The sequence below is a fragment of the Fundulus heteroclitus genome, chromosome 10 (assembly GCF_011125445.2).
Source record: "Fundulus heteroclitus isolate FHET01 chromosome 10, MU-UCD_Fhet_4.1, whole genome shotgun sequence".
NCBI lineage: Eukaryota > Metazoa > Chordata > Actinopteri > Cyprinodontiformes > Fundulidae > Fundulus > Fundulus heteroclitus.
This window is the reverse complement of record NC_046370.1, coordinates 32,287,920-32,314,013: the sequence shown is the minus strand read 5'-3', so window position 1 is coordinate 32,314,013 and position 26,094 is coordinate 32,287,920. Positions and strand designations below refer to the sequence as shown.

Here is a 26,094-nt window from a genome sequence, read left to right as displayed (position 1 = left end):
GTGAAATTTGTACCCCCGTCTCTCTCTTGACCTACTTTTACCACGCCGTCTCCTCCTGTCTGCCCATAACACACCCACATGGCAGCAACAGGGTGACTGCATGGCTACGAGGTCACTGGATACCCAGAGATGGAGGAAGGTAAACAACGTTACACCGCTTTCGCCTAGACGGGCACCGAGCGGAGCGTGGAGCTCGTACCTGCTCTGTCGGGGTAGGGAGGGCAACGAAGGCAGGGCAGGTAAGCCTCCGGTGGAGACAGAGTAGTGGACCAGCAGCAGAACAGACAGAGAGACCAGCACGGCAGAGTTGATGACCACCGCGCCGCCGACAAAGCCAAAAACAAACAGCAGCATGCACCCGGGGCTCATGGCCCCCCGCCCAGGACCCGAAGGTGGGAGGGCACGGTTGATAAGCGAGGCGGCAGGGGAGGGGGGGGTCCCTGACGCTCCCTGCAGTCCGCCGGCTCAGCTACATCTGCAGCAGCTTTACGAGGCCGCACATCCCCTCTGGCTGGGAGCCCGTCCGCAGCGCTGGGTGCTGCCGCTCCGAGCTGAGGCAGGAAGAGTTGGAGCAGAGAAGCGGACGACGTGTCAGCAGCAGTAATCCTGGTGGCCCCAAGCAGCGACGGTAAATCCTCCACAGAGAGCCAGGCGAGGCTGGTACCAGCAGCAGCTTTCCTCCACTTTACTCTACTGGCAGCTGATTCTGCCTCCCGTCCCGCTTTACTCTTCCTATCGTGAGCTGAGATGCAACGCGCCGGCTGCTGCTGCTGCTGCGGTGCGGTCTAGAACAGTCTGACGCTCTCCCCCTCCTCACAGTCACAGCACCCAGCACCCCTCCCTCCATCCAGCTCTCCCTCTGGTTAGGATGCTGAGGCAGCTTGTTCCATATGCCTCTCCTCTGCCTGCAGCCTGTTAGCTGCGAAACAGGGAGCCGGATGGGAAAGGCTTGTGTCTGTGTGAGGGGTGGTGCATGGGAGGCTGGTTTACTGGGAACTTCTTTTTAGCTTATGCATTTTCACTAACAAAAAAAAAACAAAAAAACTTGGAAATAACTCAGTTTTGTAGAAGATCTTTTCATACAGACTGTATTATAAATCAGATGTTTGTAGAACCACCTATAGCAGTAACTAACAGCCTTTGATTTGACTTTTTGTTTCAGAAACGACTTTCTTAAGGGCCCAAAACAGCATCTGGACGACATTAAACACTTTTAGCTGGTTCACTGCAACAGAGTTCCCTCTTGTCAAGCGTTCTGGTGTGGATTTGCTGCAGTGTTTGGAGTCATTGTCCAGTTGGGAGGCACAGTTTTAGCTGAGCTCCAGCTGTGGGCGGTGCCATCTCTTTGGACTCTAGAGTATTTGGGTACTCTAGAGAAGGTGGGTAGGCTCTGAACAACTCCACACCTACAAGGTGTCCAGATGGTGAGGGGAAAATAACCCTAACTATTCAGCGGGGCTGTTTGTGCCAATCTGTTGAGTTTTGTTTTTGCCAACTGATGGAATTATTTTTACTATTCTATAAATTTTATTTTATCTACAATGTTTATTGCATTTATCATATTTTTAGTCATTACCATTGAAAGGGTTTTAAGGTTTGAGTTTATTCAGACACCAAAGACAAGTGTTTTTTCATTCAACTGATATTTCTCTCTCCTATGTTACAGAGTAAGGCCTGGTGCAAGAAACAGCCTCACCATAAATGTTGATTGTTTTTGTAAAGCTCTATCTTATCTGTGATGAATCACATCCAGCCATCTGGGTATCCTCCCTTTCCTGGTCACTGAATATACCTGAAACTGCGAGTTTATGATGTCAAAGGTCACACTAAAGTATGTTTCCTCCTTCCTTAAGCTCTGCAAGTGTAACTAGGGTCCTCCATCTTTAAGATAATAAAAGTAAGAGGCGACAGGGATGTGTTTCAGAACGGGTAGGAGATGTAACTGAACACATCTTCTGCCGTTCTCCTTGCAAGATTTTAAAACTTACTTCTCTGTTTAAAACGAACCATGCGGCTGTGTTTCTGGTCAAACATCTCCACTTTGTTCTCATCTTCCAAGGAACTTATTCCAGAAATCTTGTGGTTTATTAAGGTGCAACGTCACAAACTTCAAAAAGGTGATGAAGAGGCTTATGGCAACCCTTGAGGAAAAAAAACGTAACTTTTCGTGTTAATGCTGAGGCAAATTTTGGCTTGATTATGGCTGTTAGTAGCGTCCTCGGACTCTTCTTTTCTAATGAGCCCGCTCTACACAGCGTCTCCCCTGCCAATGTACATAAAAGTCACGTTGAACATGCGTAAACGTTTGTTCCTGATCTCCTGCCATGATGCCGTGTTTACTTCACACGAGTTATCTGCTCACGCCCGCTGTTTTTCGCCCGTTTCTGTGGCAGACTCACAGCGCCACCAATGGGCCCGGCAGATCTACCACGCCGTTTTCAGTGGTGTCTACATTCTCTCGTGTGGACGCACATTTTTTCTTGATGTTTTATGAAAATTTACCTTGTTCATCCCCGTGTGGACGGGGGCCAGAGTTTTTTTACTGTCTAACCTTGGAGTAAAGTTTCCGACGCGTCCATTCCTACTAACCGTAACAATCTTAAGTGGTTCCCATTTATGTATGATGTTTTTCACTCTACATTCATGAAAACAATTGTTTGGAAGTTAATCCACTTATAACAACAGGGAAAATCCACAAGCTTTAAAAGCTTGATAATGTAGCACGTTGGGTCAACTGTGGTATAGTCAGTGACGGCAGACTAAATTAAAACACAACTAGTACCCAATAGTTTCCTAGACTCTCCAGCTGACATCGTCGGGCCATTTTGGACTTGTTCCAGTCCTGACTGGCATGTATTTAATTTTATACCATGATCTGGGTGAATACTCGATTCTGATTGGCTGCAAGGTGTCCATTAAAAAGTGCTCCTTGACACCTAAAATAAAAGGTTCCTGTCAAATATCCTGATTGTTATAAATTATTACACTGGCTCAAACGTTAGCTGGTAATGGCAAGAGATTTGACACTGGTTACCTTGGCAACCGACACGAGACATTAAATAGTCCTCTCAACCAACATTAAAGTGTTCATAATTGATTTAATATTTACTTCCTTTGTAAGTGACCATGGTATAAGCGAGATGCCCTTCGAGGTGTCCATTATCAGAAATTAATGGACTTTGCGGAAGCAACAGTTCGACACGAAGCGGAGGACGGTTCACGCCTCCACGTCATACATTAACTTCTGATAAAAAACGCGAAGGGCATTAATCCTTACTTGATCCACTGCAGCTCAATAACCAAATGCACAAAATACATAAGTAACGAGATATGCTTACATCTGAAACATTAAAATTAGGGAAACAAAAAAAAAATCTAAAAGTGTGATGTGAATATTTTGCACAATTTGTTTGATGGAGATCTGGTGAAAGGACTGGCAGACATCAAAAAAGGTGTGGCAAACAGGGGTTCACAATATATTGCAAATGTATAAGTTTGCACAATATTAATTTCACAAAGAACTGCAATACTGGCAACTCATATACATGATCTGCTGCTGACTATCTGCTGCCCCTGACTGCAATAAACTCAAAAAAGAAGATCAAAACTAAAGACTTAACCATTTGCTTATTTATGACAAGGCATATCAAAATAAAGCATTGTGCATGTTTTTTCTGATATGGTGCAGCCCAAGTGGGATGATCAAAATGTAATGAGGTTCTTTTTTGTCTCTAAATGGTGGTCACTGTGGGTTGGTACACATAATCAAAGTGTCTAAATTGTGCAATTTAACCAATCAGTTTTCTTAAGTGAGGATGGCCTCAGCTTAAGCCAAAGTTTGCACGCTCAACATGGAAATTTGACACTTAGTTCTCCCATCTCTACCAAAGACACTGTTTAGAGCTGTTACTCTACAGGATTGCAGGTCGGGGGATTCAGTAAGGTTTTCAAAGCATCAAAGGAACATATAAAGCAGTCACGCTCTCTAGTTTGTGATTCAAAAGTAAAGCCTTCCAATAAAAAAGGAGAGACTAATGACCATGAAGGATTTGTACCGTCGTATAAATTACAGCCGTTTCTGTAAAACCATACGTAAGATAAATATTGTCTTGTGTGACTTAAAATTTACTGTTTTTATAGTTTGCTTTTTGAAGAGTTTGGGACAAGGTTGTGGCATTCACGTTGAGGCCAATAACCAAAAGAACAAGGCTTTTAATAAAGAATAGCAACATACTGCTGTGGAGAGAACCTTGTGGATCTTCCCACCACCATGCATTGCTTTTAAAGGCCCCTTAGGAGAGTTAAAGTTCATGTCAAACAAAGGTTGCATAAATAATGGGGAAAAACAACGTGCGGCTTTCTAACCGTCTTTTTGCTGATGTTCCTGTATCTGACGGCTCTGCTGGTGTTGTCGGATGCTGGTGTTTAGCTCGCTCCAGGTGCTCCATGTAGCTGTGGATCATCTACGATAAGCAAACAAGAGCAAGTTATATGAAGGTGATCCTGCAGAGACAAACCACGCGTCTTGAAAGACAGCATGCATCACTGAACAGTAAACTACTGCTACCGTAAACAGCCAACAACAAAGCCAACTTCAAAGTACCGTGTTCAGGTACAGCTTTAACAGTAGGACTGCAAAATAAAGAACTGAATAATGAACGAGACGTGTGCACTAAAAGGAGGGCACCAACACTTTTCATCTTTTTGTGACATAATTCAGATCAGCAGTCGGCTGCCAAAGCCTGAGAGGTTTGGAGACTCAGACACCTGCAGCTGATGCATAATAGATAACAGAGAGATCAAAGACTCCATCAGCTTCAGTCATGTTCAGACTCATCATGTCTATCTTAGCTCCATCTGGTCCTCAACCTCTCCGTTACTTCTTATCCTGCAATTACATGTCGACCTTAGAGGCGGGTCTCATTTCACCAAGACTCAAACTACTGGAATACATTTTATCGCTATAGTGAGAAACGTGCATTTTGAAAACATTCTCCTAACCCACAAAGATGAAAGCAACAATCAGCTCCATAATTTGGAGTTCATGTCATCGACGAGCAAACTACACCCTGCAGATGTATTCAAACAGTGCCTCTACCTGGGATTTGATGGAATAGATCAAAACTAAGCTGTGCTCAATAGTCAAGAGGAAGAAATCTCATCACAGATTCCTATTGGGCTTTAGGTCTAGCAGTGGCAGTTCTAGACTGAATTTCCACAGGGGGGGCCAGTGTTTTGTCAGGGAGGCACATGCCAAGAAGGAAACAACAAAATTGGATAAATAAAGACAGCATTTCATTGCTTATCATCATAAGTAGTTGAGTTAGTATCATGTCTTCAGCACAAGGGTAATAACAGGGGCCAGGACCATTTCTACAGGGGCACTGGCCCCTGCTGGCCCCTGTCTAGAACAGCCCATGGGTCTAGACTATACAAACACATTAACAAGCTTTGGTAGAAACCACTCCTTTGTACCCCTTTATTTAGGCTCACTGAAGTGATGGCCAGTGGGTCTTCCAGCAGTTCCCTGGATTTGGCTCTGACCAGCTTCTCTGTCCCCGCAGAGCAGCATGGTGCTGGCACATGGTGTTTCCGTGTGGGGACAGTATGTTCAAGGTAAGGTCCACTGTTGTTTTCTGCCACCACTAGTGTTTTTCATGTAGGCAGTGAAGTGGGGGGCCGTAGTTTAAAGGTCCCCACATGGTTCTCCCTGACCTGTCTGCTGGGTTCCTTCAGGATGTTGTTTGTTCTCTCGTGTTCTTTCTAAGGAACCTCTGAGGCTAGAAACTGAACGGCTAAAGCTACGTCTACACACAGTTGAACTCAATTAGAAAATCGGTTCCACTGGATCTTTTTCTTTTCATCTATGCACTACGTCATGCTGGTCTATCACCTAAAATCCCAATACAAAGCATTCAAGTTTGTTTGATATATTTCAACCATATTTGCAATTTAATTTTGACTTTTCTCTGCATGAACCACAAGCAACAAGAATGGCCTGTAGATAAAGATGTTTGCAAACAAGGACGATTTAAAACACGAAATTTCACCTTTTTTTATTAATCAGTATTATTAATCAAGAGAATAACTTGTTGAGTTGGACATCAATCCTTGTTGAACATAAAGTGCAGCCAACACAAAAGTCTATGTATTTAACAGTTTGACCGGCACTTAATGCTATGGTGAGATTCCTGAATGTTCCTGGTAAACTAAAAAAAGTTTTGATTATATAAACTAAAATTATATTATCTCACTGCTGCAACTCTCTCCCCTACAATGTGGAGGCAAGCCCACTTAACATATTACAGACACCTAAAGGACTTATCCATTAAGTGTTACATAGCCAAAAATTGCAGATCTCTGTGATTTAGGGGGGGGGGGGGATTAAATTGTGATTATATTGTAAATGCGATTAATTGTCCAGCCCCAGGATCAGTACAAAGCTTCCACAGTCAGTGATGGTTTGGGGGGCCATGTCATCTGCTGGTGTTGGTCCACTGGGTTTTCTGAGGTCAAAGGTCAATGTAGCCATCTACCAGGAAGTTTTAGTGCCCTTCATGCTTCCTGCTGCTGACCAACTTTATGCTGATCCAATTTCAGATTTCATGCAGATTTCATTTTCCAACAGGACTTGGCACCTGGACACAGTGTCAAAGCTAGCAGTACCTGGTTTAAGCACCATGGCATCTCTGTTCTTCATTGGCCAGCAAACTCACCTGACCTTAACCCCAAAGAAAATCTATGGGGTATTGTGAAGGAAGATGTGATACACCAGACCTAAGAATGCAGAAGAGCTGAAAGCCACTATCAGAGCAACCTGGGCTCTCATAACACCTGAGCAGTGCCACAGACTGATGGACTCCATGCCACGGCGCATTGCTGCAGTAATCCAGGGAAACGGAGCCCCACATGAGCATTGAATGCTGGACATGTTCATACTGTTTAGTTGGCCTACTTTTCTGGAAATCCTTCTTTTGTTTTGGTCTTAAGTAATATTGTAATTTTCTAAGATACTGAATTTGGGGTTTTCATTAGTTTTCAGTTATAATCATAAAAATCAAAATAAATAAACAATTGAAATATATCAGTCTATGTGTAATAAATCAATATAATATAAAGTTTCACTTTTTGTATGGGATTACTGAAAAAAAATATCTTTTTAATGGTATTACAATAATTGCACAAGTCAAATGCGGGTAGGATTGAATAAGCATTGGCTTCTTCCTGCTCCTTTACAAACTTATATAAAGGTCTGTTATATTTGCCTTTTCTTCCTGTTTTTATTACTCTTGTTAACATATTCGAAATAAAGATATGTATGCATTTATTTGTGATGCAAATGAATTTGTTATATCTGTCTGAATGCCTAAAACGTGCGATAAGCTGACAAGTAAATCAGACGTGCTGCTCAGCAACCTTTAGTTTACCACAACGAGCCAACTCGTTATGCGTCACTTACAGTTGGGCCCGATAAATGATTCATGCTCCTGGCAGATTTAGATTTATAATGTTTTGCTCCTGACAAGGAAGTTTCTGGGAAGCGCTTTACATGTTTGCGCTGGTATTCTGACGATGCTTCTATGGCGTTGAGCGTCCCTCTGCGTTGAGCAGCTGAAAGTTTGGATGCTATTATAAGTAAAGACTCGTCTACTCAGTCAGGCTTTTAGTTGAAGCTCAGCCATTTACTACCTCTTATGGTTTATTAATTTGTTTTAATTTCAGTTATTAATTACAGCAAGTATTGTATTATAAAATACTAATAATTTTAGACTTTATTGTTTAGCATCTATGTGTTGTATGTTTACCATTTCTTTTTGGCCTATATTCACTTTTGTGGGGTGTTTTTATAAATTGTATTTATTCAGTGCACTTATTTCTCTCTAAATATCTCCAGTACTTCCTTCCTAATCTACATTGTTGTTATTCCATAGTTCCTCATCCACCTACACCTGACTGATTTAACTCTTAACTCTTCATCATCTAATTAATACTATTTATTTTGTCTGTTCTTCTGTTTTAAACCCCTGCTAAGCACCTTGGGTTACATTTGGCTGCATTAAAAGTTCACTATTAAGAAAAACTGCATTAATAGCTCAAGTCATTGAAGTTGGCAGGCCCCCTGGCCACCGCCCTAATCTTTAGCTTCCTTCACAGATTATCTTTTAGATTTAAGTCGGGACTCTGGCTGGCTAGGCCACTTTAAAACATTAGTACTGCTTTCAGTCTAAAGAAACCTGTTGGTCAAATTTAAAGATTGCTCTAAACCTAAATCTGTATGCATAACTGTACATGTTTTTATATATAAAGAAATGAGTGTTGAGTCTTTTCCCCCATTATCTTACCTCAGTGTGTCTTTGATGAAGAGCATTGTACTCCCTCTTGAGCTCCGCTTCTCTCTCCTCAAATCTGCTTACTTTAAAAAAAGAAGAAAAAAAACCATTAAATTACTGAATTCAGTAAATATAAATCAAATGTACCCGTAATATTAAAGATAATATTTTACTGTTTGCTCTGAGAAAAACCCAGGGATAATTTCACACATCCATATTGAGTATTCATTGTAATAATAAAGAAATGTGATTCGCTGTAATGCCAGGATGTGTCCAGCAGGGGGAAATACTGCATCACAAAAAGGTCATAGAAACATTTTTAATGAAAAGATGAGAAACATGTTTTCTGAACGGGGTGTGGGTTGTTTATATAAATCAGCGTCATCTTCTACATCTTTCAAACCATGCTGCACTTTTTCAGGGGTAAGAGGCTCACTTGTAATTTTATACCTGAGTTTGTATCCCACGCCGTTCTGCTACAGTTCTGCTTCTTATTGAACACATTTTAAATGTGAAGCAGATTTTTCCTAAACAACTCCCAACACTCACTTTTTTTTAACTAAACAAAGAAAAATAGATAATGTAGAAGAACATAAAACCACCAAAATCATTTAAAGCAGATACAGGTCAGTTATATATCAAAGCCATTAGAAAGTTGACTTACATCCAGCCAATGGAAAACTTACACATTCCAGTGTTTAAGCTTCTCTTTGGATCTTGCTCATTTAAAAGTGAAACAGCCATTATTGCTAATATTCAGACCCAGCTTTACAAGTGCACTCTGTCGCAGCTGAAAACAGCAGAGCCCGCCTCACAACAAGTGTGTTGCAGAGTGCTCTGTAGCTCGTTCACGGTGCCTCGGATTCTCATCGCTTCAAGGCGAGGAGCGCAGGGTTCAGGTTCGACACAGCAGATGTTTGCTTCTGGGAGCATCTGCTGGTATGAAAACTGAAATTCTGCTAGCTTTTGAGGAAGTAGATGTAAAATAGCAGAGCAGAAATAACTTGGATCCTAGAAAAGAGGAATAAATTAAAGAAAGAAGAAAAAAAAAAGTGACCACGTCTACTTCTAAAAAGTAGGCCCTGAAAGGCGACCAGTTATAAACCAGCTATAACTGGTCGCTACACATCTCCCCTGCTTGTAATACGGAGCATTTGGGCTGTTTTCAACACATAGGCAGTCATGTTGGGGGAACATGGTAGGATACGGGCAGCATGTCTGCAAAGCAGCTCGCTACTACCGGCTCGTTTGACTCGTGTTACTCACAAGCAGAAGAGCAACAGTGCAATAAGCACCTGAAAACACCTTTTTTTTTTTTTCTTCTTGCTTAAGCCTATGGATCATAATCTAAATAACAGCAAATAAATAAATGTTACAGATAACATCGTTTAAACTCCAACATCAATATGGGTGATAGCAGCAATGGAAAAGTTTGTGACTGTTTAAATGAAAGCAATTAATTCACATTCTAGAGTTTTGTTTCAAATCTCTGCATAAATCCAGTGACACGCTGCTGTTTTTTGGGATGTTACTAAACATCTAATTCACAAGACAAGATGATGCATGATATATGTTCATGAGACGAGATTTTAACAATATCTTTGAGAGATTTCTAAAAATGAAGTCAAAAACTTTCACAAGTTGTCTTTTAAAGGTTGGACTGCAGCTTTAACTGTAACATTAATGCTCGTCATAATGCCAAAAAAAAAAGCATTGAAAATGACAAATGTTTCCTTTCTGTGTTCCACAAAGGTTTGGTAAATCTCAAAAGGTGTTTTATCTTTTTTTATGTTCAGTGTAGTTATCCGGTTAAAATATTGACTAGAAATGACTGAGTGTAGTTCAGACTCAGATCTTCAGATTAAAAACTGTGAAACAGCCCTTTTGCTTTATGTTAATACAAAGACAAAAGGAAGATGCCAACTGTAGCGTTATTAGCAGCTGGTTCTTAGCCACACACTTTTTTTTTTTTGCCAGTCACTTGCTGACAGCAACTTGACCAGACAAACACCACCTCAAGGAGAAATATGGTGTTTAACCTCAGCGTTTTCACACGCCTAAAGCAAAGCCGCAACATCAGCTGGGAGATTAAAAGTAGGTGTAAAATATGACAGCAGCCCCGGCTCAGGCTTCTCCAGCCCGTAACCTGAGGTAAACAAGTCACGGTTGAATCACAGTTCTGGCCGGATCCGTTTTTTCAAGCTCTGTGTCAATCTGCAATTAGGCTACCCGCAGTTCAACAGCAGAGGCAGAGCTCGCTGCAGAGCGGTCAGCGGGGAATCAGAGCGCCGTACGCCTTCTAGTTACACCAACAAAGAGCGTGTTTATCTACGCAATGCGGCACAGCTCCAAACAGGCCCACTACAGATTAAAAAAAAACTCTCACCGAGTGAAAAAAAAAAAAAGGAAGTATCACATCAGTAGAAATGAAAACCCTTCTGCTAAATTCCCCTTCAGACAAATACTGACAGCCACATGTGGTAAAGCACAGAGACGGTGTGACACACAGTCAACGGTGCAGTCATGCGTGCATCATGAGGGCAGTCCTTGACTCCACTGCCTTTAACCCTGAAAGTGGAATATCATCTGCTGCAGAAACTGTTCACAAATAGCAACCGGTGATTACGTCAATAGTTCCTATAGTCTGAGCTAAAGGTATCTCCAAACAGTGAACGCACCACACTAATCAGAAACACCACCCTGGGGTAGATGCTGGTATTACGGAGGGACCATCAGTCACAGTTAGCTCGGTTTACAATCAGAGAAGTGTTTCAAATGAAGCTTGGAGATGAAATAGGCGCTTTTAAATAAAACGTGCTGAAAAAAATGTGGCCCTCTTTATCATGGAAGTTGCCCATCCCTGCTTTAAATATTAGTAAAACCATCATTTACAGCGTCTATAGTTACCTCCACTTGATTGGCGTGGGCTGGGAACATGTTAGTTTGTTTCCAGTGGGCTCAGACCACTGAGCTATATAATACACTGGAGTGCTAATCACCGTCTGTTTGAACGAGTTGCTTTGAAGTCACCAGCCGCCATATTGGTACTCCCCATTTCCCCCCAGTAACTAGGGAATATGTGCGCTACAGCATCGAATAACGAGGAATTTATCATGTTCAGGGGGGGCTTAAAACTTTTAAAATGTCAAATGCCATATAGTTTTATGTTATGTTCTAAAAATATCAAGTACTGAGAAAGTCATGTGCTGAAATATTTTGCATTTTATTCATTTAAATATATATGTTTAACATTTATAAATATATAAATAACAATATACAAAAACATACATTTACATATGTGTATACATATATATACATATATACATATACACATACTTATATATACATATATATATTTGATATGAATAACATGTCAAATATTTCAGCACATAATTTCCTAGTAGTTGACAGTGTTGGTACATCCACTGACTGTAGAATTACCTGTGAAACGTTTCCAAACAGCCAGAAAACTGCTTGTTGTTGCAACCAAATCCTGTGGGATTCTGGGAGAGTAGGGAGTAGCAAGATGGCGGCCAGTGACTTCAGTTTTTCGGCAAAATCAGCACTCCAGTGTATAATATAGCTCAGTGGCTCAGACAGGCTTGGGGAGAAAGTATTGTGACTACTGCAGATGCTGCTCAGGAAGGTGTCTGGGCTGGTGTGAGGTGCAGCCTGCTAATACCAGAGCCGTCACAAAGTTGGCCAAAACGAGCGAGAGAAGCAGCGGACTTACTCTGGTCTGCGTAGTTCTTCGTTTTTCGCTCTAGCTGCCTCCCGTGGGACTCCAGAGCTGCCAGTCGACACTGGAGGTCTTTTTTCTCCCCATCCTGGGAGTCTTCTAAGGCAATGTATCTCTGCAGGAAACACAACAGAAGAGGACATTTAGCGTGAGCGCCCAGTCCGCCACTGGCAGGAGGAACTTCGTTTAGGAGTGCAGATGAAGGTGCACACGGTCGGGCGCTGTCAGCATTGTACCTGTGTATAGTAGGGCTGTCTGACATGATGCTAAAATTTCTGATTTGATAAATACTGAGGAAAAAACTAGGGCTAACTAATTCAGTATCAATATATATCGACGATAGAAAAGAAAAAAAAAGAGTCAATAAAAAGTTCAATAGAATAACAGTTTTCCTTCCTTTTGCATTCTAGCCTTGTATGTTAATATTACGATCATTGCATCCTGCCAACCAATCACAACGCAGACCCAGGAACCAAGCTCCGCCCCCTTTAGAGAGTTCAGAGAGCACATGTTTTTTTAAACTTGCAGTTTTGGTAAAAAAGTTGGCAGAATAATTGGTTGAGTTTGAAGTCAGTGTTTGTGTGTTCTGCATCTAAAACATGTTGCTAAGCAACAGCATTAAAATGGTCAGGGCTGCCCTTAAAATATATGTGTTGAATTTGTTGATAATTATCGATATCGATCAATATGATTTCTATTTTATCAATATGTTTTTTTCTTCTACATCCCTAAAAAAAACAACCTTTAATGACAGCGCAGGGTTCTTTTAAATGAATAGCAAAAGCATATCATTAAAGCATAACAATATGTTCATTGTCTTGTTCGAGTTAAAAAAAAAAGAAAAAAAAAAGAAGTAGAGTTTAATTTAAAAGTGACGCTTTGCTGTACAACAGAGAAGATAACGCTTTTGTTATCTTTTGTGGCACTAGTGGCCCTTCGGCCACCGGCTGCTTGGCAGGAGGAGAGTGAGGGGACATGACTTTTCTAACCGGTGTTACGTGGATGAAGTCTGACTCTTTGTTAGCGTGGATACAGGATCTGATCTTAGTCAGGTGTCTGAAGCCAGGCCTGCTAACGGAGTCTTGTGATGCGGGTGGTCCCTGCGGACAAGGCGCCCCGCAGTCGGCGTGATGAGTCAGCTGTTGTCAGCAGAGAAATGACGGTCACCTGGGCGTCTGATAACAAAGCTGGTTTTTCTTCGTGAAAAAGACCTCAGCAACGTTTAGCAGAGGTTTCACGTTGCCGTGGTGCATCGTCTTATTTTAGGACTCTCCTCAGAGGCATGGCTGCCCAGGGGCTCAGACCATCTTCAGTGGCGTTGGCTTTTATAGTCTTTAAAAAAGTTTGGTTTCTGCTGTAAATGATGGCTTCAGCCATCCAACATGTGGTAGAAATATTTACGCCCATTTTACTTTTTCCAAATCAAATTTTGCCACTATCAACATAATTGGGTGTTTTTTTTTTGGGGGGGGGGATACGTCCCTCACAGCTTTTTGCATCTAGAGGGCGAGCCTTAAAGACAACCCGTCAGAGGCTGCAGACGACTGAAGACCGGGTCATTGCTTTGTATGACAGCCGTCCTGTCGGCAGATGCCTCCACCTGAGCTGTGGACATCTGCAGCTCATCCAGAGGCACCGTGAGGTCATTCACTGCGTCTCTAATTGACTGGCCAGCAGCTAGGCCACGCTCTTCTATTTTCGGATGACGGGTGTGAAAAGTTTAATTCGCCTCTCGCCAACTTTCGCCCTGGCCTGCCTGACGTGCCGCTTGGTCTCCATGATGCTCTTTGTTCTCCAACGTTCTGCACAGAACAACCGGCTTTGTACTGAAATCACATCCCATAGCAGTCAGCAGCACTGGATTTTATTTAAGGGTCTCAGAGTCGCTCCACTTTTCCCCCCTTTTTATCAGAACATTTCGGGAGACATATATCCTTTTCCTTCCAGTTCACAATTAGATGCCACTTTATATTGATTCGTCCCACAAAATCCAAATTAAATACATTGCAGTTTGTGGCAAAAACCCAAAAAAAGTGTAAGGGGTATGAAAACCTTTGCAAGGCACCGTACGGATTTAACTGTCCGTGGAGTTATGTTAACCCCAAAGAGGAGAAAAGGGAAGCCTAAACGCCCTCGTGACGCCGTCAACCCACTGAACGCTCCTCCCAGCATCAACACGTTGGTCAGGCCAGCGCCGGCATGCTGCTCTCCGAGCCCGCCGCTCCTCATATGACCCGAGCACACGGCTCGTCTGCGTGACAACGCCGCGGGAGGATCGGCGGTCCGGCTTTTTGACGCGCTCTCCTCCGCCAACGCTGCGCGCACAACGCTCCCTTTGTCCCAGAGCGCCGCCGCACACTCGCACAACGCACGAGCACGCGTGCTCCCAGAACAAGTGTGTGCACTCCCGCACAGACAGGGCTCCACTGTATCGGCACTCAATTGACAGAGAAGGCGAATCGGCCTCTTTCAGGGATTTTGGCCGCGGACCGCTGCGCGGACGTTCGTGACGGCTGGACGGGGCGGGCCTCTGGCGCCGGAGCCAATGGGTGGACTGCTGAGAGGCGACACTGAACGCCTCGTCATCACCTTCATCACAGAGAGGGGGATTATTGAAGAAATGACACATTACAATGAGAAAGAAAAAAAAAAAAGATGTGGAGTGTTCATTGGCACACGACGCCTGCTTGAAGGAAATGATGCCAGGAAGTGGTCCAGCTCTCTGAGGCGTCTGCTGTGCATCCCATAATGTTGTTGAACGTTGCAGCGATGATAGTTATTTCATAAATAAACGAATACTGGACTAAAAACGGTGTTCATGTCTTTCTGCTGTGGGCTAACTGCAAACATGTCTTTCCAGCAACTGGGGGAAAAAATTCAACCCCAAATATATTACTGGAACTGATAAATGCTCTAATATTTATTGCAGCCCAAGCACTTTGCTGTGATACTGATATTACAAACAGGGTTATTTTAATAAAAAAAAATTTTTACATCTTGTGCAGCTCTAACAGTCAACTTTATTTGTCAAACCATAGACTGCTCTGCATCTAACCCATCCTTTAGCGGGTGGCACCCAGGGAGCATTCTGGGGCACAAGGCCTTGCACAATGTTTGTGTTTTTGGAAAGTCCGGAAAACAAAAATTACCGACATATTTCACACACGGAAGCCGACCGCGGTGAAACAAAGCGCGGGTAAGGAAAACTAAACGCAGGAGAAAATGTCTCTCCTGGGAGGTCAGGTCATCCTTGTTTAATGTACACAGTGAGGACCGTGTCTCTTCATCCATAGGTTTCCATTAATCTTCAAGCCTTTGCTATGGCCTAACCCTCACTCTACCCTAAACCTAATTGACACCGTAGTGCTAAACCTAACCCTTTGCCCAGAAAAAAAGTAAAACAAAAAAAAGCTCCTCACTTTACATCATGAGTAAAAATTTTCTTGCTCAGCTATAAGAACGCACATACAGCGATTTTACACAATATATTTGGTACAAACTCATGTTTGTGCTCATAGATTCTCAATTATTAAAGATGGTGTTTGGAAACAGTTGACAGAACTTAATGGCTGAATAAAAGCCCGTTCCCCGAGCGCTGAGCTTCACTAAGTTAGATTTCTCAGGCTTGTTATCAGGGCTGTATCATCTGTGACATTTGCCGGTGTAACATTTGCAAATATGAGCAAAATAAAAGTTTGATTACAGCTGAAATAGACCGCCAGATGTATCACACTGAATAGAAGCTCAGTGCTTCACTTTTTTTCTGTCGTCACCCGGAACGTCTCCACCAGATCAGTAGAGTTGCAGAAGAAAAAGAAGTCACTGCTTCCAGCAGCTCACGTCAGCCCACTGTTTCACGCTTCATATTGCAAAAATCTAATAAGACATAAAAAATATATAAAATTAAAATGAGGGGAAAAGAGACACATTAGCCAAATAAATGACATTGACGGTGCTATAGGATTAGAATTAGCTATTAGAATATATGGGAATGAATAAAAGCCTGCTTTATGAAAAGTCCCGTTTTTAGAAACTAATCCGTTTCGTCAGCAGTAGAAAAACGCCAGTTCAAACAGATGTTAAGAACTGTATTTGACAGCGCTAAGGTGTTTACAGCCACGTCGTATCTGAATCTGGTCCCGTCGATGTACACGGGTACTGGTGAGCTCGTCTAATAGTTGGAGGAAAAAAACAAAATAGAAATAAATCAGAACTTTTTACGTTGGTGCTTCAGAGCCCCGACTAAAAGATAACCTGATTACTAACGAAAACATCTGAAACTGTAGTAATAATCCAATAATCCTAATGCAATATTTGTTTTTTTGCAAACAACTAAAAGATTAGATCGCTTGGGTTTCTCAAACAGGAGAATTAAATTACATCCAGTTAATACTGACTGACCACCTATAATGAGTAATGGTGCAGCCCATGCTGCGTGGAGCCTGGGTTAGCTGCAAGCAGACGGCATTTTTTACGTTCACATTCTTTGTACATATTCATAGAAGGAAGAGCAGCAACAGATAAACTGACCCCATGATGCCGGCAAGCGACTCCATTAAGACGTTAATACTCTTAAGGAAACTAAACATTCCCGTTCAGTGGTTTACTCCAGCGGCCCTCAAACTGACGTCCGCGGACCCCCAGGGGTCCGCCAACCACGGGTTGGGGGTCCATTAAACGCTGGTTGTCAGTCCTGAGGAGGCACTGCTGAGGATGCGTCGGGGTTGAGCTCAGTAACACAAGGACAAATATTTAACTGAAGGAAATCAGGACGTTTGACGAGTCTGGCTTTATCGACTATGAGGATCTAATCTCCACCAAATCTCTAATATTTGGTGTATTTATATACATTTTTAAAAACATAATTCCTAATGTATTCAACAATACAAAAAGCTGTTTAAAAATACCATCAGCACGAAGAATCTAAAGGTAGGTTCTCCAAACTATCGAACCGTAGGGGTGTACCAGTTTTTTCCCATGACTGTGACAGCAACGCATGTGACTGCAGTCGCTTTTTGTCATTTCGTTGTCATCAAAGCGCTCCTCTTCATTAAACTGGAGGAGCTTAAGTTGTGGACGATGTCACAGGTCGACTCACTCATGGCTGAGTGGCGTTTAAACTAAAATGCTATTTGACTTCAGGATATCCCAGCAGAGATTTAGGCTAATCTGCTGCTAATCAGCCGCAGAAATCGATGGTCCCAGCATAGCTGTATGGTACGCCACAATAAACACTTGATTCTGGATCAATCCGTTCTCCTAAATAAAACAGATGAAGGGGGGTGAAACCTCAGTTATCGTTACACTGTGCTCATCTCCAGGCTAAAAGGCCTCAGCACGTTACCGGAACCATTAAACGGCCTGCCTGGTGAATAACTGGATGTTTGTAGTGAAAGGAGTCCAGTCGGAGGACGTTATACCCGGCAGAACGCGTTCTTTGAGGACTCGGCAAACAAGCCGTCAAGAAGGGGAAGTTCTGTTTTTCCTTAAGAATTTCCTGCCGTGCCTTTTCCTCCCCTCCACCGAGACAAATCAGTTAGGAGACGTATTGCTCTGGCCACGGCGGAGACAAAGGCCGCATTTGGCCAACACTGCTTGGCTGGAGGGATTAATCTGCTTCTGGAGCGCTTTGCTGGCCAAGTGAGCCGCTTAGAAACGAGAGTCTGGGCCACACCTCTCACCAGGCTGCTTTAGCTTTGGGGAGACATTGGAGCAATCCAGGCTGGTCGCCGTTTTGTTGACAGTGACGCTATGAACATGGAAGACGTCGCCGTGACAGCGGGGTTTGACACAACCATAAAACATTTGTGTATGGCATTTAAAGGCATGAGAACCCCTGTGACTAAATAGTCTCTAAAATGTCAAGTTTGACCCAGATATTGAGAGATAGTTGTGTAATTTTTGATTCTGCAGAAACCTTTAGGCCATAGGGTTGTTTCTTATAAAGATCAGAAAAATATAACCAATGTCAGTAGAACATTTTCATTGTCTTAACTAGAGGACAGCCAATAAGTTACGAGAATTTCAGCATCCCTTTAGGAAAAGAAATCAAGAAGTGGGGCTTTCCTGCATAGCGACGCAGTAGATCAGATGAGAGTAAACGTGAATATCCTTGATGGGAGCGTTTACCTTGGATTCAGTTGTCCAATTAATTATTTTACTGTGTGATTAAGGATTCACTTCAGTCCGGCTCCACCGTTTGGTAATGGTAAAAAAAGAAATGCCACTTGTTTATTACTGGCCACGTTAGCCCTGAATTCCTTTAATACTGAACAAAAGAAGGATGGATGTGGTGGGCACTGACCATTTCTGCCTCTTCACCCTTTTTCTGCAGCGCAACGCTGTGTCCCAACCTGGGGAGACGAAAACGGCTCAGTTTAAATTGATCTGTGGCAAATCGGCGTCACCAAGATGTCCTCAGACCGTTTGCTTTTGCAGCCGAGCGTTTACATGCATCAGCACCGCATGTTGCTCGTTTTTCAAAGTGCAAAATAGGTTGCAATACTTGATTAGAATATGCTGGCAGTTCAATAAAGCAGAAGCTCTGTGAACGTCCCAGTCCTGTCGACAGAGCTGAAAGTGAAGTTGATGAGGAAGTACAATGAAATGGGAACTCCTTCCATGAAATAGTCATAATAGTGTCAGAGGCTAAACTAACTATTTATGGAAGGAGTTCATTGAAAACATGAAGCAGCGTAAGTATTTTCAATCCAATTAGAGTTAAATTAGAAATATTGAGCTCATAAAAGTTGTCTCTATATGTGGCAGAGCGACTAAAGTTGGCATGATGACCAGCTGCCCCGCCCTCCTTTAAGGTGCGATGGTGAGTCATTGTGGTGCCAACTTGTCTACGCTCAGTTCAGTATGTGAAAGAACAACTAGTTCTGCAGATCTGATCTCTGGCAACTTCCAAATTCTAACATTTTATCCTGTTAAATGAGAACGAGAAATGCAGCCGGAGGCGAAGCCAGAAGAATATCTGATTTTATGTCTGAACCCATGAGATGCTGCGTCAGACAGACTGTTTATATGATGACTTAAAGCTGGGGATGAGCTGAGAAACTGACTGGTGGCTTTAATTGGACAACTTTCAGTCAACCAGCCTTGACAAGTGACTGGCCAGTTAGAAACTAAAAAAACCCATCTTTTTCCAGCCAGCGAACACACCGCTGGTTGTGCAAGACAGTCACACTCTTCAGTGTGGAAGTTGAAGGAAACATGGACAACCTGAATGTCAGTCAGGCGTTTAGGACTAGAGCCAAGTTAAAAGCACAAAAGCTGTTTTATACTGATGCAGGTCGGCTCTTTCTTTAGGCGGCTACCTAGAGAGAGTGATAACACGAAAGCTGAACGTCTTCTGGCAAATCTGGTTCTTTCTTTTGATCTTTTAATAATTCAAGAGTGCAAAATCTGCTTTTAAAAAGTCGGGAGGTGCAAAACGGGCAGAAAACAGCATGGGTGGTTTCCATTCTGAATTCAAAATGACACAAGTATGAAGAGTTATAAACCGAGATCGTGGCAAAGATCAAACGTGTTCGCTCGTTTCATCTCAAGAACCTCAAATCAACATGGCAGCTAACAGAAAAACTACGTTCATTAGAGACGATGGGTCTGACACAGCAACCGGAGAGAAAAAAAAGCATTGGCACCATGATGGGAAACCCCCACATGTTTAAAGCTGTCTAAACGCTGTACCGGCATGTTACAGCGTGAAATCAATGACGAAGACGTTACCGCGCCGCCCGATGCCTTCGGGATTCAACGCGCCAACTGTCATTACAAACCTGCCCTTTGACACGCATAAAGCTCTCGCCCCACATACCCGTAGATTAATTAAAAAAGGTTTGCTCTTAATGGTTTGCGAGTTTCAACACAGGTCAATGAGGAGCACAGATGCCCGGGTGCTCGTGTCTATCTGCACGTCTAGATTAGATTACCACTGAAGGCTTTCCTGGAACTAGCACCTTAGATTTACAGCTTTCTGCATACTTGTACTTAAAAATGACAACAGAAAAAAAAAATCTATGATCAAAAGATGATTGTGTGCAATAAAAGAAACACTAGTGGTACCTCTTTATACATGCGTTCAGCTGTGGCGAGCTGGAAGTGAATTGATGCAGGAGCTGCTCAGCAGACACGCCACTCCTAGCTTGCCACATCTGGCTTTAAAAATGCCACTCCTTCAGTTTCGACAGCACGTCTGTCTGTGGTTCTTGTGGCTGGAAACATTTCCAGAAAGCTGAAGGTGTCATGGACGAAGCCGAAGGTAAACGTGTAGCAGCTTTCTATCGGCCACCTGAGCGGCAGAGAGCAGCAACGGGTGGGAGAGGGGCAGCGCTGCATCACTCTGTTCGCTGGTCTTTCTTTCTCGCAGGACGTATTGGTCATGTTGTGTTTTTAATCAGGTTTTGATTTTCTCGAAAGACTTAATAGTAAAAACAATCCAAAAATGTTGGATGATGTCCCCTTTTCTGTTGCTTCCTTTAATCAGTTATGAGTAACCATGGCAATAAGTGTAAACCATTGAGTTAATCCTGCCAAAGCAGAGACGGGCCTGTTTCTAGTACCAAGATATGTCACAGCTGGAAAAGTTTGTGGTTTTTAATCGTTCCAACTTTCTTGCTGTGTGGATTCTTCTTGACGTGATGCTTCAGGGTTTTCCCAGCTGAATGGAGAGAAGAGGCGTGCTTCCCCCGCCCCACCTGCTGCTCGGGTCAGTCAGCTGGTTGTAGGAATCAGATTCTATTAAAACTTAAAAATACTTTTTTTTTCTTTTTTTTTTTTTTTTACAAATTGTTTCAAATGCAAATAACAGCCGACTGTTAACGCACTCCTCATGTTTTTAAACAAAATAATTATTACAGCAGTAATAATTATTAAAATATTCTTACAGCGTCAAATAAATGCAGTTAGATGTTGTCCAATTTCAAAACATTCATTTTAATCTTTTCTTTTAGTGCTGCAATACTGCGAAATTGTGGATTTTTTTAATCAGATCATAAGATTATGACATGAACCTAGTCAAAGCCAAACTACTCACTATTAGGTAAATATGTCTATTTAAAAGTTGAAATAATCATGATGCAGTGTTGGAGTCATCAAGATTTGACATGGAGTCACATTCTGTGCCTCTGACTAAACCATCAGACCAGTTCTGCAATTGTTTTTTTTTTTTCCTGCAGCCTACAAGCCTTTTACCACTTGGTCTTTACACTTAGCTAAATACAGAGGAGACTTTATTTTCAGTTCATTCTGAATTGTGTATGTCTTAACATGGATTCTCAATCAGCACATGTTTTAAGTGGCACCATATATATCATGCAAAATCCACTGTTTTTTCTCTCCAAGTGCTGCGCAGATATCTTGAGTCATATTCTTTAAGCCATTCATTTTCTCTTCTTTTTTATGTTTTTTTTTTTCATAATTACTCAACTGCATTTGCTGTGGAGCTGCTGAACAAGGTCATGGACTTCCATCTTACCAGTTTTTTTAAATCTGCCATTTTTATTTTTTGCTGTGATTTTGTAGTCCAAGCTGACGGGTGTTGGAAGCTACAAGCGAATAAAGTGAAAATATTCAGTCATTGAGTGCATTAATCCACACAGTTCATTACGCCGTCCCCCAGCAAACTACAAAAATGGCCGAACGCTGTGGAGGGGAACACTCTGCGACCTGGAGGGGGGCGGGGTGTGAAGTGCCTCCTTTGCGTTTAAAGAGACGGCACCAAAACGAGTTGTTCTCAGGCTGACTTCAGAACGGGGGTAAAAGAGGAGGCAACACTAATGAGGAGTTCAGACTAAGGCTGGAAAATGTATCGCATTCGCAATATAATCCCTATTAAAAAAAACAAAACAAAACAACAACAAAAAAAAACAAAAAAAAAAAAACACAATTTCCAGATCGCAGAGGTCTGCAATTTTTGGCTACGTAACAATTAGAGAATAATAGACATCCTTTATGTGTTTGAGGGTAGCAGCAGTGACATGATGTCATTTTATTACTTGTTTTAGAGTTTACATCGTCAAGACTTTTTTACCAGACACTTTCGGGAATCTCACCAAAGCAATAAGTATAAATTGATGTCCAACTTAACAAGCTGTTCTCTCAACTAAGATTCTGGTTGATGAAAAAAAAAACTAAAACTGTTGAAGCAGGAGAACGCCGTTTTCAGTGAGTTTTAACTGAAACGTCATCACAGTTAGTGTCACATCAAAACAGAGCTAACATGCTAGTGATAGCCTAGCACTCCAGCTAACTTCATGAAGCAGCAAGATCAAATCAAGACTGCCGCTGTATGCATCAAGTCCACTATATGTTTAGAAACGAATGACTAAGCTGTGTGTCTTATAGGTAAAACCTTGTTAAAACTTTAGAGCAGGTTCCTGACCAAAAACTGACAGAAAAGGGAGCAGCTGTGCTGAGGACTGATGGGCTCCTACAAATGTTTCATCTCGACAGGCTCTTCGGTTAAGGGGACAAAAAGAGACCTTGATGGGGGGACACCCCCGACCTGAGTTGCTCTCTGTAGGAGTATTGTTTGCTGCTGCAGATGCCTTGCAACCCGATCTCCCCGGCATCTCTACATCACCCTGTATCCTCGTTACAAAGTCATTGTGTGGACAACATGGCGGAGCAGATGAGTATCAGTCAATTAGTAATGGGATGTAGTGGAAAGCCAACTGAACCTACTGAGGCACGGCCGACGCGCTGACAGCTGGTTCCTCATTTTAACAACACTTTTACGGTGATAACCATGCAACACCTTCTCCTGCTCGCAGTAAATAAAGCAGGAGTCTGAGGCCGCGTATCGGTGCGGCCACAAAGCGTCTCCGCAGCTAATATTATCATAACTTTGTCAATTATGACCAATTTCATGGTGGATTTGCCCATTTATCCCAAGATGAAAACACCATCAATGAAACGGGCATAATGAGAGCAAACAGCAGCTTCTGGTTCATTTCATAGCCAGCTAATAAAGTCTCCAGCCTCTAAGCAAGGAAACAGTCGCATTTGTTCACTAAGTGATATAAGATAAAAAACAGAACGTCAACAGCGACGATTTGATCCAGTCTGGACACCGACTGATTACTGCTACCGAGGTAAGCCAAGGTTTTAAAAAGCTGCAGCTATAAAACCACGAAAAACAACAATCTAGATAGTATTCCTATGTGTTAAAGTTGTGATGACATCCCAGCGACCCATCGCTCCCCCTCGGCTGCACACTGCTCACTAGCTGCCTGTAACAAGGCTACCACCCTATTGCCTCGCTTACAGAATTTTTTTTTTGTAAATATTTCCAGCTGTACAATAAAAAAAATAAAAAATAAAAAAAACACTCATGGTATGGCGAATGAAGTAGCAGGGGGACCCATCCCTCTCATTGAGGCGAGCTGTCTGTAAAGCAGCCACCTGCAGGACTCTAGCCGAGCAGATGGCCAGGCAGATTTACTCTGCAACCGGCAAAACACTTAAATGGCTACGACATGCCGTGGGACAACACGTTAAACAAAAAAAAAAAAAAAAAACTAGATTTAGAAGGTGTTTATTCTTTTGTTCTCCTCAACGTATATGCTGGTATCTCTATGCAATATGACATTGGTGCATTTCAAAGAAAAGGGAGCCGTGTCCTGGTACACAACTCAGGGCTGAACGATTTTGGAAAACAATCTAATTGCGATTTTTTTTTTTATTATCTTAATATTGCGATTTAATGCGATAATTTTTTTTTTTTCAATTTAATTTATCATGTCTTTTTAAACATATACAAACAACAAATAAATCGGTTTCATCGCTGTGCAGATCAGGTGCTAAAAGAGCCGCTGCGTCTCAACTCGGAGCAGAAATGATTGCGTTCTGCCAACGATATATTTCAACCAGAGTTGCAATTTGATTTTGACGTTTCTCTGCATTAACCACAAGCAACAGAAATGGCCTCTAGATAAAGATGTTTGTAAACAAGGACTATTTAAAACAAGAACTTTTAATGGTTTTATTAATCAGAATATTATTCAAGAGAACAGCTTTTAATTGATTTAGACGTCAATCCTTGTTGAACAAAGTGCAAAGTGCAACCAATCAGTCTATTTATTAAACTTATTGACCAGAACTTAATGCTATGGTGAGATTCCTGAAAGTTTCTGGTAAAACAGTATGATTATATAAACTCTAAAACAAGTAATACAATTAGATTATCTCACTGCTGCAGCTCTCTTCCCTTCCATGTAGAAGCAAACCCACTTTAAACATTTTACTAACACCTAAATGACGCGTCTGATTCACTAATTGTTTCATAGCCAAAATTGCAGACCTCTGCGATTAAGAAATTGTGTTGTTTTTTTTTTAAATTGTGATTATATTGCAAATTTCAGGTTTGCAATTTTCGGGTTTCGGGTGACTGCTTCATGTCATTGTACCGTGAGCTTTGACCCTTACCGCTGCGTAAAAATGTCACGTTGGTCCACCGTTCTCAGAGACGTTCCACAAATAGCGAACTGAAGTGACAGCTACCCTGTTAGTGCCGCTTTTCAAAGGTTTAATTCTGCATTTTAGCTCTGAGCATAAATCCTGTATGGGCATGCAGAGCTGCTGGACTTAGATCTTTCAGCACGCTTCAATCCCCACTAAATATATAAAACATTTCTTAAAATGGTCCACAGTTATTAATCAAGTTTACCCCATGTCTAATGAAGCATTCATGTTAAGAGTGGAGTGCTTATAAAAAAAAAAAGTCTATGGTTGCATGACGTTCTCACAGAGCCACTGATACCAGTGCAGGACTCGGGCGGAGCCATGTGGGCTGCTACTGTGGTGGGTGTTGCCAGATTTCCAGCCAAACCAGCTGCGCTGAGCTGAATATATTTTATCACTTACATCATCATAAGACCAGAATACACAGTGACGGAAACTTCAGCGGCCTGACCCATGAAGCTTTTGCTCATTTAGAAACGTCAACACCGAAGGACAGCGGTACATGCTGGCAGAACATGCACCGCTGTCCTTTACCTCCAAGTTAGCCAGCCAATAAATTAGAAGGACAATCACCTTTATTCTAAATATCAGTCATCCGCCAGAGGAGGCCCGCTGGAGCAGCGCGGCGTGGCTGAGGCGGAAGTGTGAAACGCCTCCTGTCTACCAAACGGCTACAGCTGGGCCCAGAGGAGGGCCCGGGAGACGCAGCTGGTTTCAGCCCTCTGGGTCACGGATGATTGTTAGCCAAGGGCACATGCTGAATTCTGATCCCAGGTCAGCAAAATTTAATAAAAATAATTAGCATGGTATTCTGGCCGTCAGCTGCCTTCATTTGTGAATCATCGACTGGACAGCGCTGTGCTTTGTCACTCTTATGTCTTTCGGACAATCAATCCATTTTTAGTATCAGACAATAACCTGAGTGTACCGAAGAAGCTGTTTTTAAATGTGCGTTTCATTGATTGAGGAAAGGCTACGGAAACCACAGATGAGGAAAAAAAGCCCTCTTTGCTCCTATTAAAGGAGGAATTACATATATTAAAAAAATAATTTTGCAAAGCTGACTTTACTTTCAGCGCTTAGATTGGGGCCTGATGGCTGCCAGACGTGCCCAATCAAAAATAAATAAAATAAAACTCAAAGGAGGACCTCTCTGACAACATTAGGAAGGCAAAAACGATTTTTAGGAAGGCAGTGCCTCATGCTGTTTTTATTTTATATTTTCTTTGATACACTGTATATATGTGTGGACCCATTGTCTATACCTTATACCCTATGCACCTTTTCCTCCTTTTGGCACCTTCTTTTGATCACTAAGCCGATGTGTGACAAGTGAATTTCTCCAATGTGAGATCAATAAAGCTTATCTTATCTTAAATTGCTGAATCAGGGAGTTCTGCTCTTTGGAATCCTAAAATCCTGAAGGAGAAAGCCCAGCGAGGAGTTTGTGACCTTAAGCTCAAGCACACCTGGGCAGTGTACGCAGATGCATACATACGCCTTGACCCAGAGCGCACCAGCAGCTCCATGTCAGAACGCCACACTAAACAACGAGGG

The 26,094-nt window shown here is 42.3% G+C and overlaps 1 protein-coding gene across 10 annotated transcripts in view; it reads right to left on the bottom strand.

The window, feature by feature from the left end:
* Nucleotides 1-26,094, bottom strand: part of spag9b (sperm associated antigen 9b) — a 58,460-nt gene that overhangs the window by 29,585 nt on the left and 2,781 nt on the right. For 7 of the 10 annotated variants that reach the window (XM_036142521.1, XM_036142520.1, XM_036142522.1 and 4 more), the window contains exons 2-4: nt 12,064-12,184; nt 8,343-8,413; nt 4,366-4,463 (exon numbers count right to left, since the gene is read on the bottom strand). In XM_036142521.1, the coding sequence (XP_035998414.1) occupies nt 4,366-4,463; nt 8,343-8,413; nt 12,064-12,184 (290 nt within the window). Of the gene's footprint in view, nt 1-199; nt 783-4,365; nt 4,464-8,342; nt 8,414-12,063; nt 12,185-26,094 lie in introns of those variants that run through there. The other 3 variants (XM_036142528.1, XM_036142529.1, XM_036142527.1) reach the window with 2 other exon arrangements.